The 13,762-nt window shown below is 45.5% G+C and overlaps 1 protein-coding gene across 3 annotated transcripts in view; it reads left to right on the forward strand.

The window, feature by feature from the left end:
• Window positions 1-13,338, forward strand: part of LOC117480218 (teashirt homolog 1-like) — a 37,829-nt gene extending 24,491 nt beyond the window's left edge. For all 3 annotated transcript variants that reach the window (XM_034127450.1, XM_034127449.1, XM_034127451.1), the window contains one exon: window positions 8,535-13,338. In XM_034127450.1, the coding sequence (XP_033983341.1) occupies window positions 8,535-12,043 (3,509 nt within the window). In that variant the 3' untranslated portion in view covers window positions 12,044-13,338. The remainder of the gene's footprint in view (window positions 1-8,534) is intronic.
• The last annotated feature ends 424 nt before the right edge of the window (window positions 13,339-13,762 follow it).

The raw sequence follows: 13,762 nt of genomic DNA on the forward strand, positions 1-13,762 counted from the left end.
GATCCCCGCTGAGGGGCCTTCTTTTCCTCATTTTACCGTTTGTAATCCATCATGACCCATTGTGTTGAAGACTTCTCGGGTTTCATGATCTACGCACGCCATTCATGTCTGAGCAGACTTGACAAATCACACACACACACACACACACGCACACGCACACGCACACGCACACGCACACACAGAAAGGTCAACTGCAAACATTATAGTCTTAACACTCCGTTAAGGGAACATACTAACATCTAAAGAAAGTGCAGGACACTATCATCACCAGTTTGTCTTGTACAAGAAAACATTATAATTTGTATGTTGACATGAGTAATGCAAAAGTAAACAAATATCATAGTTAGATCTAAATAGATCAAATTACCACCAATAAACACAATTATTCACTTCTGTGTCTTGCCAAACTTGATGATAATAATAAAAAATGGAATAAAACCAAAGAGCTAATTCACAAACTAATTAAAGAATACAATGTTTTGGATTGCGAACAGCTTACAAAGGCGGCTGATGAAAGAGTCTCTTTCTCGTGTTTGCATCCAAGTAGTTTCACAGAAGTTTTATTGGCTTGGCAGATCCATAAAAAAAAAGGCAGCTGGATATAAGCCACACGTCCATATGAGCGACGGTAACTGTAAATACAACCTCCAATTTCGGCTCTCCATACCGGGCTAATTAGCGCCAGTTAGCGTTTGTCATTGCGTTTAGGGGTGAAGATTAGGAACACCTCTCAATTAATCTGCAATCAGCCTGTTTGTTAATTAGCTAACCTGTTCTAAGTGGCCTTCGGGGCTCTTGTGTAATTAGCTAAGCTGCTGGGAAGCAGGTCTGCGTGTTGACATTGACCTAAAGTACACACACAAACATATATACTGTATAGGACACACTGATGTCTCCAGGCACGGTCAAGAGGGACACAAACTTCCAATAATTTAGATTATGTGTGTTCAGGAAAAACAAATGCAAACACTTCCTAACTTTATTAGTCGTCGCAATCCAAATGTACACATTGGCACATCGTCATGCTCGCAGCGATACACTCTGCTCTCCTCCATTCACTCTGCTGCATCCCTCAAAAGCATTCTTGGAAAAGACAGGAGGGGGAGAAAAGCACACTGTACTCCCCGTGCACGTACACTCTTTTGAACATTTCATCCTTTTCAAGTGCAACAACATCCCCAACCAAAATGAACAGCTTCTCCACTGCTGTGTCGAAGCGTTTTTTTCCTTCTTGCTCACTTCAAAGCCATTTGTTTACTCTGCTGCCTCCTGACATTGTCTGTGGTAATTAAAGGAGCGCGCTGAAATTTATGGTTTAATTATACAGGCCTTGTTATGCAGAGAGAAGACCAGGATGGGCTGATATGCTCAATAAAAATAAATAAATTCCATACAGGTTTATTGAACCCGGCGTTGGCACATAGGGTGCAATCGTTCCAGCCACTCAGGTGTGTGTAAGTGTTGTTGGGTTTATGTGTATGCATAATGTGTGTATGTTTATTTATGTATTGCCTCGCAGGAGAGGCCCAGTGCGCCGTGTGAGTGGGTGAGAATGAAATTTGAAAAAAAAAATAAGAAAAGCCAGATGAATTGCAATCGATCGGCGCTGGTTCACCGTATTGATCCCCCAGCATGTTAAACCCTGCTGTACTCCATGAAGAACACTCAGTCTGTCAGTGTGGAGCCCCCCCCCCCAGACCCCCCCCACCCCCACCCTCACCCACTCCTTCAACAACTAGCAAACGGCTGGATATACTGTAAATGTCTTCCAGTGTTGTTACTGCATGCATGTGTAAAACTCAGTTACGATTGCAATTGCAGCCCCAGCTTCAGTAAATCGTGTGTGTTTGTGTTTGTGTGTGTGTGTGTATCTGTTTGTGTGTGTGTGTGTGTATCTGTTTGTGTGTGTGTATCTGTTTGTGTGTGTGAGAGACTTTTTTTGCATGCACAGTAATGGAGAGTGATCTTGGCTGTGGCCCACTAGCCGCTCCTCCGGACTGATCTTTGAGTATGGTATAAATAGCGCTTGCTCTATAAATAAAACAGCAGCACCTTTCACACTCTCTTTCACTTACCCCCCCTCCCCATATACACACACAATTGTACGATTGTACACAATCACATGCACAAGTACTTCCACATAGGCCTCCCTTCAATCCATACATCATACTCATCAGATAGAGGTCAGATGAAAGGATGTCATTGGGACATATTGACATTTTTACATGAGAGCGTGACCTGAACTAGCTTAGCACCGGTTACCTGCCTGACCTCTGACCCCAGAGCGATGGTGCTGCACAACAATCCATGGTGTTGGCTAATTCTGATTCTTTTATTTAAAAGGGCCTTGTACTGAAGCAAGCGGATGATCAATATGTTTCCCAAAAAAGGACAATAAAACAGCATTGGCTAAAAAAGACATTGAATTTGAACCACTTTGGTGACAGTAGACCTGTTACCAAAATGTGGTTTTTTGACCTTTTGTATGATATTTGGGTACTGCATCAATCATTTGTACAGTATAGACTTATTGTATCATATATGGATATGCTCTTGAGCATTTTTGCTGAACACGATATTGCCCATTTTGTTTACATACATGTCTTTTTTACATTAGACATCAACATTTTAACAACCACGATGCGAGAATATAAATATCCTCTATATATTTGTGCCATTCTTTTATACAGAGCCCTATCATCGATTTTGTATATCTGAGTTCTAATCTCTGATACATATTCATCCTATTATATTACCATTTTGTCCTTTACCCAAGACGCTGTGTCCCTGTGGCTACAAGGACTTTTATTGTAGATTTTTTACTTCAGCTTATGTTTGTATAAACATGTGTTTATTGTATTCTAATATGGTGCAATTGTCACAGACATTTATTTTTCATTGATTGATTAGTTCATTGATTGATGATTGAGAAAAATGGTCCTTAAATGACAATAATATAGTTGTCAAGCAACTATTTAGAAGACAATACTGTCCAAAAAAGCTTGCGATTGTGCCCGGCCTTCAGCACGGTCTCTCAAAGTTGGGGAAGATGTTGTCCCATCTCTTTCCGTAGTTGTCTTGATATGGAACACAGACTGTAAGGCTATCCAACTTCGCCATCCTGCTTGCAAAGCAAAACACACTAACAAACTACTCTCTAGTGCTTTGGCTTTACATAATGCTACTGGCCAACTGTAACTCACCATGACTTGAAGTGTTTGCATGGAGCCGCCGGCGCAAACGATCACCGGGAAAGCTGCTGGTTGACTCAATGAATATCAATAATACAGAAATACACCGCTAATCCTGTTTGCACAGCACTTATTCACATTCACACCACTTTTCCACGTCAGTCCATTATGTAGCTATGTGTCTCAAGAACAACATGTCCCATCCGCCGCTGTCTGCTGAGCTCAACTCAGGCTAGAAGTGTTTTGAAAATGGGGAGTGGGGGAGGGGAGGTGGATGAGAGATAAATTGGTACAGCGAGCTGGAATGCTGCAGCAGTTATTTAAGGCCCTGTAGGTGCTGCCTAGGCCATATGCTCCCATTATTCCGCTTGGGAGGGGCTCATGTGGGCATATGAGCAAGGGCTGGAGAGAGGAGGAGGAGGAGGAGGGTGGGAGAAAAGAGAAAGAGTGGGGGGGGGGCGATGGAGGGAAGTGAAGGGAGAAAGTAATAGCTGAGGAATTATTTTAAGGAGAGCCCCCCTCCTATCAAGCGTAGGAGGAATTTTAAGAACGGGATACCTGGAGAAGCCTGAGAGGAGATGAGAACGAATTAGCTCCCAAAGTAAATGATCGCCTTCACCCTCAATATCCGGCTCTCTCGCCACCGTTGTCTTTGCATAATTCATCACGTCAAGTTTTGAGGTGTGACGGAGTATAATTCATGAACTCCTGAACTTTTCAGGTTGATCGCTTTTTCTTTATAGGTTAGGCCTCCTCAATCATTTCGGAGCTAGAGAAGATAAGATTCTGTACGTCATACCTCGTCTTTTGTTTCGATGAGTATTCACAAAATGAAGACAGATCTCCACAACTTAATGCAACTTATTTGAATATGTGTCTAGGATCAATTAGGATCAGGTTGATATCAGGTTAATGGTGAAAATAACACTTCAGTTTCAGCTGTTATCGTAGACTCCTGCAGACGGCTTAATATCTGTGTTGAAAAAACAAGGCCCAGATGCAGCTTTGTTATTTGCCTCATATCTCTTTCTCTTTCGTTTCCCCCTCTCTTCTTCTCCCTATCTGTACCATCTCTTGTCAGACTGAGGCCTGTGTTCCTGATCAGGGCATTGCTCTCATGTTAGCCGCTTCACGGGAAGCACATCCCAGCATTCCTTCTGACACGCCGGCAGCAGCATTACCATAATTGGCTTTTCTACATGACGGGACAGAGGAAATAATAATGTCATTTTATTTACAGCCCTCTTGTCCCGGTCCGAGAGCTATCACCCCCCCCCCCTTCCCCGTATTTTCCCCTCCTCCTACATCCTCCCCTCCCTCCTGCCACCGCACTCTTTCTCCTCTCCGCACATAATGCTGACATACACCCCTCCCTCAGCCTCCCCCCCCCCCCCCCCCCATCTCGTCTATCTCATCTCCCTCTCTCCCACTCTGCCTGTGCAGGGCGCGAGTCTCGTTCTGCCACGGCGTGTAGGTCAAGCGATGGCTTTTTGATCAGCTCCTGTCCAAAGCCATCAGGGTTGAGAGGCACGTAATGGAGAGCGGGGTGACAAACAGAATCTGGGGAAGGAATAAGACTGCCAGTTTCCTATTAGGGGCCGGCCTAAACGGCCTCTGTCCCCCCCCCCCCCCCCCCCCCCTGCACCACCACCACACACACCCCACCATTCTCTGCTGCGAACACACTCCTACACTGCTTAAATCACATGAGTGAAGGGGCCCGTGATTGGACATTAGTGCCGCAAATGACTGCCGTGATTGCCCCCTCTTCCCAAACTCACATCAAATAAATAAAGAAATGTGTGTAAATAAATAGAAGGAGGGGTGTTGGAGAAATGGGGCTGGTGTTGGGGGGCAAGCTGACTGGTCTCATCCCCTTCTTTTCCCCCTCTCTCTCGTTTCATCGCCTCTCTGCCTTTCTTATCTGGTTTGTTTGGCTTTGACATCAGCCAAATGGTGAGGCTCCGTGCGCCTGACAGAGAGTTTTATTGATTTAACAACCAGCAGACTCTCAGCAAAGCAAAGTGTGAAGACAAAAAAACGAAACAAAAATTGGCAGGGCGGAGACGGATAGCAAAGTTTTGAAACGGAGTGATATGTTTCTGCTTCGATCCTTACCAAAGGCTGACGTGTCCGAGGGTCGTGTTTCATTTGGTACCGTTTACAAGAGTCAAGTCGTACCCAAAGTTGAGCCGCGTGTCAGCGAGGGAGAATGTTTTCGAGATGATCTGCGCTTAGGGTCGATCATGTTGTCCCAAAGTGAGTCCCAGTGTTGTGTTGAGGCTGGGCGTTCACCACAGGCTTTTCATCAGAAAAACATAATGTCAAAGGGGCAATTGGATTTACTTAGCCATGGTCTGATCTCTGAGAACTCAACAAACCTGATTGAAATCTGTAATGACATCTCACATTCTTTAATCTTTACATATAGGATACAAATCAGAATCAAGGGTGCTTCATGCGCACTTACTGTAAGTCCATCAATGACATTACTTTAGAAAAAACAGATGAGAAAAAGATACACACTTAATATGTGTATGTAAATGTCAATCAATGTTTGCATAATGCATATTTTAAAAGGCTCTTCAACACATCCAAAGGGGATCCTAGAAACCCTTCTCCGACTTAACATATTTTGGTTCCCTATTTGTTAACAGTGTAACCATATGTGTAGGCATTGGGAGATCAGTGATACAGTTGGATGCTAATTCCTGCTTCCTCGGTGTGTGTTGTTGGTGATCTGGCGTGGCTGGTGGCGGGCTTGATCGCTGCTGCTTCTGACAGAGAGTCTGCAGTGCTATCCTGGCCACGCTGCCGCCTGTCTCCTTGATGGCGGCACGTCCCCGAGCAAAAGTGACAGGCGCTTTGGCGCCCGTGCAGATGGCCCTGCTCACAGCCATCACCCACTCGGCAAACCAAACCACCAGGGACGGCGCGCCAGCCCTGCCCCTTCCCCGAGCCCGCCCCTTGCTGCTGGTGTTGCTCCGCATATGCGCGTCCAGGACGGGAGAAGGGGGCTTAATCTGGCCGCCACTCAGAATCACACATCTTCAAGTTGCACTGATTGAACCAAATATTTCCCCCTTCCTCACGCTTCAGATTTGAGCATCATGTCAGGATAGATGCGGCGTCTCAAACAAGATGATAATTTATTTCAGACTCACGTTTCATCACTAACGTTTTACATTTATGGTTTGCGAAACAGTCCACTTGCTGCCTGTGATTTTTACAGATGTCGGTCTCTGCCAGTCTTTTGTCTTTGTGCTTTTGATATCTCCCTCTTTGTTGTTTCCATGACAACATGGCAGGACAGGCATTGATTGACAGGGATCGTCAAAGGGTTCCCTGGCGACCTGCTCATTGTTCGTAGCCCCTCCCTGCTGCAGTCTGTGTTTTGTCACTCACCCAGTGATATTTCTGATCTGCTGCTTCTCATTCCTGCTGTCTCCCTGTGTGTGTGTATGTGTGTGAGTGTGTGTGTGTACTAAGCACTGCCAACTATTGGGGTTTAGCTATTTTTTGGCTGTAGCCGTTGTGACTGACTCACAGAGGTAATTCCTACTGTATGTTTGCACTGTTCGTGTGGGCTTGTGAAGAATGGATAGCCGTTCTGCAGGATGCTTTGTATATTAAATGGCTGATATGTATTGATAGCCTCCTTTTCTAGAAGCGGGTTAGCTAGGGGGGGAAGGCACTGTAACAGAAGCCACTCTGCAGATGTGTTGTAGAGAGTACAGCACATAATGCTAATCTGCTGTGTTAGGGATTTTCAGGAGTTTTAGAAACTGTCTCCGTCTCCGTCTGTCAGTGGGATTGAAGCGCAGCCAGGTTCTCCTGTAGTGCTCTCATTTCACTGAAATCCTGTCAGGCGTTAGGGGAGTGTGTTGCTCATTTGGAGAAGGGTGTGTATCAGTAGCACACAGCAGACTTATAGGCAATATTATGGTCTGTGGGTTCAGGTTTTTCGCACCGTAAGAGCAAACATGTATGAGCAGTACATTACATAGGCATTGGGAGGCGAGCATGCGGGCAAACGCCATCCGCAAAATAGGCACTCACACGCACATCACCACGCAGTCACAGTCGACGGTGCAGCTGCTCACCTCCCCCACCTCCTCCACCCTTCTCCTCTCAGGCAGCAGTAAATGTTGCCAGTGTATATATATCAGGTATTATGTCCACTTAGATTATGATATGACAGGTTAGCGTGCCGTTTGAAGCTGACAGCACATCTGTTTCATCAGGAGAGACTGATACTGGCATCTAGGACACACATCTCACCATGCAGGAAGGAGATAAAGGAAGAAGCTAGGGGGCCGTCTTTCCTGTCTCCCTGCCTCCCTCACCCTCTCTCTCGTCTTTCTCCCTTTTCTCTTGAAATCCCCACTCCCCTCTCCCCGCCCACCAAACCCAACACCTCCTGCTCACTTTTTCTTTCTCCTCCACATTTACTTTTCATTCACTTGTTCTCCCCCTAACCACCTCCTGCCTCTCCCACTTACTGATGCTTGCTGTGCATTCGCTAGCATGCAAACACACACACATACACACACACACACACATGGTGTAGCCTTCTATCTTATTTGCCTATTTTACTGGTAAACCTGTTACATCTCAGCCTTGTTTAGTTCCCTTTCCTCTTTTAATCTGTCTTTTTGTAAAGCATTTGTAGCATTTTTCAAAACAGACTCCAGACCCCAGACTCCTTTCTTCAGCAATCATTGTTGCATTCAGAATCTAAGGACCATTGTTTTGTTAGTTCCTGCTGATGAGCTCAAATAAAAATGACCTTCAGCTAATCATAGTGGGATAGTAAAAAAGCTGCGATATCTCCAAATGAGTGTTTTGTTTCTTTCCCTCTCCGATCAGTTGTGTAACGTGATATTGTGAGGAGCTGAACTCCACTGACTAGATGAGTGAAAGGTAATAAAGCTTTGGGAAGAGAGAAAGAAGGAGAAATGGGGGAGTTAAACATGCAAGCATGCAGCTGGCTAACAAGGCCAAACAGCCAGTCATTTCCGGGGGAACATGAGGCATGTGTGGAGGAATAGGGAGTTGGGAAGGAAAAGGACAACTGTCAGAAGCTCAGTGATTTATTTTTCCCTTGGAGGCTTTTTTCACCACTGGCTTTCAGAGCCACATGTGTGTGAAATACACACAAATGCATGCATGCATACACACACTAACATTCAATGAGAGTTAAAGCCTACATTTCCCCTCGTTGAGTATTCATCCCGTGTTATTTTGATAGTGGTCCTGTTGGTGTGCTGTAAATCTTTTATTTCATTGAGCTGACCTCTTTTTTCCTCTCTTCTTTTCTTTCTTTTCTGTCTTTCTCTCCAGCGTACGCGCCCGAAGACGAGAATAAGCCAGGCGAACACATCGAAGAAGAGCACCTGCAGGACGACGGCCTCTCATTAGACGGCCAGGACAATGAGTTTCTGTGCAACGAGGAAGAAGAAGATGTGGATGGAGGCCAGCCACCTAGCTACAGAGACTCTCCGCTCAGCAATGGCACTAACCCTGATGCTGGATACGGGTCCCCGCTCAGCGACACCAGCGACCGGCTGACAGACTTTAAGAGCACCTCTTCCAGGGACGGTCAGGAGAGGGAAGTCACGACTTTACCCATCCGCCCCGACAACGGCCTGTCTTTCCAGGATAGCCTGGCACAGATGAAAGCCGTCTATGCAAACCTCATCTCAGATGCCTCTTGGTCTAGCATCACAATGGACTTAATGAAATCTAAGCCTGCTGCAGCCGGCAGTGTCAATAGTGCCATCACTACTACGGAGCCTGCCCCTTCTGTCTCCTTAACCACGACCACAAACAAGAGCAGCGGGGTCAACATGACTAGCAGTCACCATAATGGCAGGAGCTCCAACGCTACTGTGAACCACACAGGCAGCGCAAGTGGCAACACTAATGGCACAGCGTCTAGCTCTGTTAGCAGCAACAGTGCACACAGTGGTGGGGCAAGCAATGGTAGCGGTGTGGCCTACGACTGGCACCAGGCAGCGCTTGCCAAAACTTTTCAACAGAACCCCTACCACCTTTTGCCAGAGCCCAGCCTCTTCAGCACAGTGCAGCTCTACCGGCAGAACAACAAACTGTATGGTTCTGTTTTCACTGGTGCAAGCAAGTTCCGTTGCAAAGACTGCAGCGGTGCCTATGACACACTGGTGGGTTTAACAGTCCACATGAATGAGACGGGCCACTATCGAGATGACAACAAGGACAAAGAGGAGGATCAGGGAAAGCGCTGGTCCAAACCACGTAAGCGCTCCCTGATGGAGATGGAGGGAAAAGAAGATGCTCAAAAGGTGCTGAAGTGCATGTACTGTGGCCACTCGTTTGAGTCTCTTCAAGATCTCAGTGTTCATATGATCAAGACCAAGCATTACCAGAAAGTGCCTCTCAAAGAACCGATGCCAGCCTTGGCCACAAAGCTGATGTCTTCTTCAGCTAAAAAACGAGCTCTCCATGATGCTATAGTGTCCCCATGCTCGCCAGACTCTATCCATGCTAGTAGTGTTGGTGGTGGTAGTGTATCTCTTGGGGATGTTGGCACAAAATCCGCAGGTAACCCCTACGTTACGCCAAACAACCGCTACGGCTACCAGAATGGTGCCAGCTACACATGGCAGTTCGAAGCTCGTAAAGCCCAGATCCTCAAATGCATGGAGTGCGGGAGCTCTCATGATACACTCCAACAGCTGACTGCCCACATGATGGTTACTGGTCACTTTTTGAAGGTTACAAATGCTGCATCCAAAAAGGGCAAACAGCTGGTTTTTGATCCGGTGGTGGAAGAGAAGATTCAGTCTATCCCACTGCCACCGACCACCACCAGACTCCCTGTTCCCAGTGGGGTAAAGTCCCAGCCAGTGTCCCCTGCCCTCTCTACATGCTCAGAGGAAAAGAGAGAAGGAGGCGAGGATGAAAGGTCTGAAGGTGGGGAGCCAATGGAGAGAAAAATCAAGGAGGAGAGAGATGACTCAGTTGAGAAATCTAACAATGACGGCACATCTTATAAATACCTTAGAGAAGAAGATCTAGAGGAGGCGCCAAAAGGGGGTTTAGATATTCTTAAATCCCTTGAGAACACAGTATCCAGTGCCATCAGCAAGGCCCAGACAGGCACGCCCACATGGGGGGGCTACCCTAGCATTCATGCAGCATACCAGCTGCATGGCATGAAGAACTCTTCTACCATTCTACCTCCAATGGTCCAGAGTATGCAGATGCAGCCAATGTTCGCAGGTGGGCTACGAGGCCTTGTGATTAACCCAAACTCAATCATCCACTCGCCTCGGAGCCCTTCCTCCCCTACCCCCCTCAGGAGCAATGTCAGTGCCATGGAGGAGCTTGTAGAAAAAGTGACAGGGAAAGCTTCCAATGTGAAGAAGGAAAAGGAGGAGAAGATGGTGAGCATTGAACGATGCCGGCCCCCATCGTTAGTCAAATCCCCCTCTCCTGCACTGAGAGAGCAGAGAGAACAATTAACATCTCCAAATGACCTATCTGTAGGTAAACCATCGGGTATGAGAAGTAGCAGCCCAGGAAGTGTAGACTCAGAGCTCATCTGCAAGAAGGAGCCCAAAGAGAGCCTAGTCGACGGCCACAACAACCATTCGAAGAATGGCTCAGAGATGTGCCAATCCCCAGTAACTAATGGCAACTGTCTTGGCATCATCACCGATCACTCACTGGAAAGTCCCTTCATCAACCCTCTCAGTGCACTCCAGTCAATCATGAACACACACCTGGGTAAAGCCTCCAAACCAGTAAGCCCAGCTGGAGACCCACTATCTATGCTTTACAAAATCAGCAACAGCATGATGGATAAGCCAGCGTTCAAAACAACTCCTCAGGGCAAACCCACTGAGCCCATCAACCACTATCCGCTGTATGAGAGCAGTGACCAGCCCATTGACCTGAGTAAAAGTAAGGCCACCAGTAACAGCAACAATAATAACAACAACAACAACAACAACAGCAGCAGCGGGCTCTTGACCAACAGTAGTGTAAATGGTAACAAACCCCTAATTTCCCTCCCTGACTCAGTCTCCTCTCCTCTGAGAGAGAATGCTCTGATGGACATTTCCGACATGGTAAAGAACCTCACGGGGAGACTGACGCCCAAATCTTCAACCCCTTCCTCCATCTCAGAGAAGTCAGATGCAGACGGCAGTGCTTTTGAGGACGCCCTAGAGGACCTCTCCCCAGTGCAGAAGAGGAAAGGAAGGCAATCCAACTGGAATCCCCAGCACCTCCTCATCCTCCAGGCACAGTTTGTGTCCAGCCTAAGGGAGACCTCAGAGGGCCGCTTCGCCATGACTGACCTAGGCCCTCAGGAAAGGGTCCACATCTGTAAGTTCACAGGCCTCTCCATGACCACCATATCCCATTGGCTGGCTAACGTCAAGTACCAGCTGAGACGGACTGGGGGCACCAAGTTTCTCAAGAACATGGACTCATGCCAGCCTGTGTTCCTCTGTGGTGACTGTGCCTCCCAGTACAGGACTCCCTCCGCCTACATCGGCCACCTGGAGACTCACCTGGGCTTCAGCTTGAAGGACCTGTCCAAACTGTCAACGGAGCACCTTCGGGAGCAGCAGGCTGCCTCAAAGGTGATCACAGACAAAATGACATTCGGCAGGCCCCTGTCAGCATTGACCACGGCAGAGGACGAAACAAGCTCCGTGTATCAGTGCAGACTTTGCAATCGGACATTCGTCAGCAAACACGCAGTCAAACTGCATCTCAGCAAGACCCACGGCAAGTCTCCAGAGGACCACCTGGTGTTTGTCACTGCTTTGGAGAAACTGGAGAAGATGGAGAAGGTTTAAGCGGGGTCTTGTGCTGAGAGCAGTAGAGACTGACAGCTGTGGAACTGACTAGAATTTCATTGCACTAAAATGACTTTATTCACAGTTACTGCACTGGGCCGAACTGAGCCGCCAGAAAGATATCGATCTTATTATTTCTTTTTTTGTGATAACTGCCTGACTGGACCATGTCTTTTCATGTTGATTTGTTTTTGTTTTGCCAAGCTTTTTTACACTTATTTTGTAATATATTTATATGCTATTTGTCTGATCTGTGCATGTATTTGAGTGAATCAAGGTTAAACACAAGATTTTAATCTTTTCATGGCAAAAATACAACTACTGCTTCAATTGTAAAAGTGGTGAGCGGAAAGAGAATTTGTGGAAGAGAAAACTGTATAATACTTGATATGAAGAAGGTGAAAATTAAATGTATACACCAAAAGAATGAAAGAATACCCGGAGAGACTGAAGTAGCACCTTAGACAGTTGAAATTTGAATTTGTAAAGAGAACATGTTTTGAAATATCTTGCATTTGTCAAAATCAGATTGATTTAAAAAAGATCAAGGATTATCATTTCCTTCCCCTCTCCGTTTTTGGTTCCTGTCACTGCAATGTTTCTGATGATGAATGGCCTGCTCATAAATCTGTCAGTGTATTAGAAAAAGATCATGTGAACCTTTGGAAAAACTGAAATGCTGCTTCTGGTTACGAGTCAATCAGTGAAAAATGAATGGCCGTCAGTATGCAAGATTGCTCAAAAAACTTTTCCTTGTTGTGAAGTATCACCCTATAGCAATTTTCCAGTTGTATGGTTTGTTACAACATTCTCTTTCTAAATTGTGTCGCTTTATTCAACTGTAAAGAGAACAGTCCGTTACATGTAGATGATTACTAGTGAAATGTCAGTACTCCATAAGACATATCTTACCATTTGAAAACGGCTCAACATTCTTTGTATCTTAAGGTGTGTGCATTCTCTAACTTTTATATTGTCATTTTATATACAAAAATGATAAAAAATAAAAACAGATGGTGTATATAGATATATGCTGTAGAGCTACAAAAATGTCCTTTTTTAAAGAAAAATACAAATGTAGCTTCTTTGGCTTGGTTTACAGAAATGATTTTAATTATACTTGCATCCAATTTGATGCATGAACATGGTGTGGAAAATAAATAAGCGATGCACAATGACTATACATTTCAATGTTTTATCGACAATATTGTAAAAAAAAATACTTTTTAGCACCGATTAGTTTGTTTCATTTCTTTCTCAATTGTAAAATAAACCCCAAAGCAGTTGTTAACAGTCATGCATTTGTTGTTGTGTGTTTATTTGTCTTTGCGGTGCACCAGACTCTGAAATAAATTTGCTTTGCGACAGATCAAACACATTTATCCATTTATAATCTTAACGCACTGCAAACTGTTTATTTAATTTCTTTATATACTCAAAGTATGCATTGCAAAGGTAAGTGTCCTTGCTCCTGTGTGAGCACATACCTTGTGTTCTGCAAAAGGCCTTCTTTTATATAATATATTAAGAGAAAAAGGAAAAGTCAGTGGTGACATACTTTGAACTGATGACTTAGCCACTTTATACTGCCAATGATTATTATAATGATGAAGATGACGGGGCTGATAAGCCTGTAAGGGTGCCTATTGTGGCAGGAAACTCATGCTAGGCTTGTGACTGGCCTTCGGAGAGCCCTTTCTGAAAGAATCAGTGTTATAT

Source organism: Trematomus bernacchii, unplaced genomic scaffold (assembly GCF_902827165.1).
Source record: "Trematomus bernacchii unplaced genomic scaffold, fTreBer1.1, whole genome shotgun sequence".
NCBI lineage: Eukaryota > Metazoa > Chordata > Actinopteri > Perciformes > Nototheniidae > Trematomus > Trematomus bernacchii.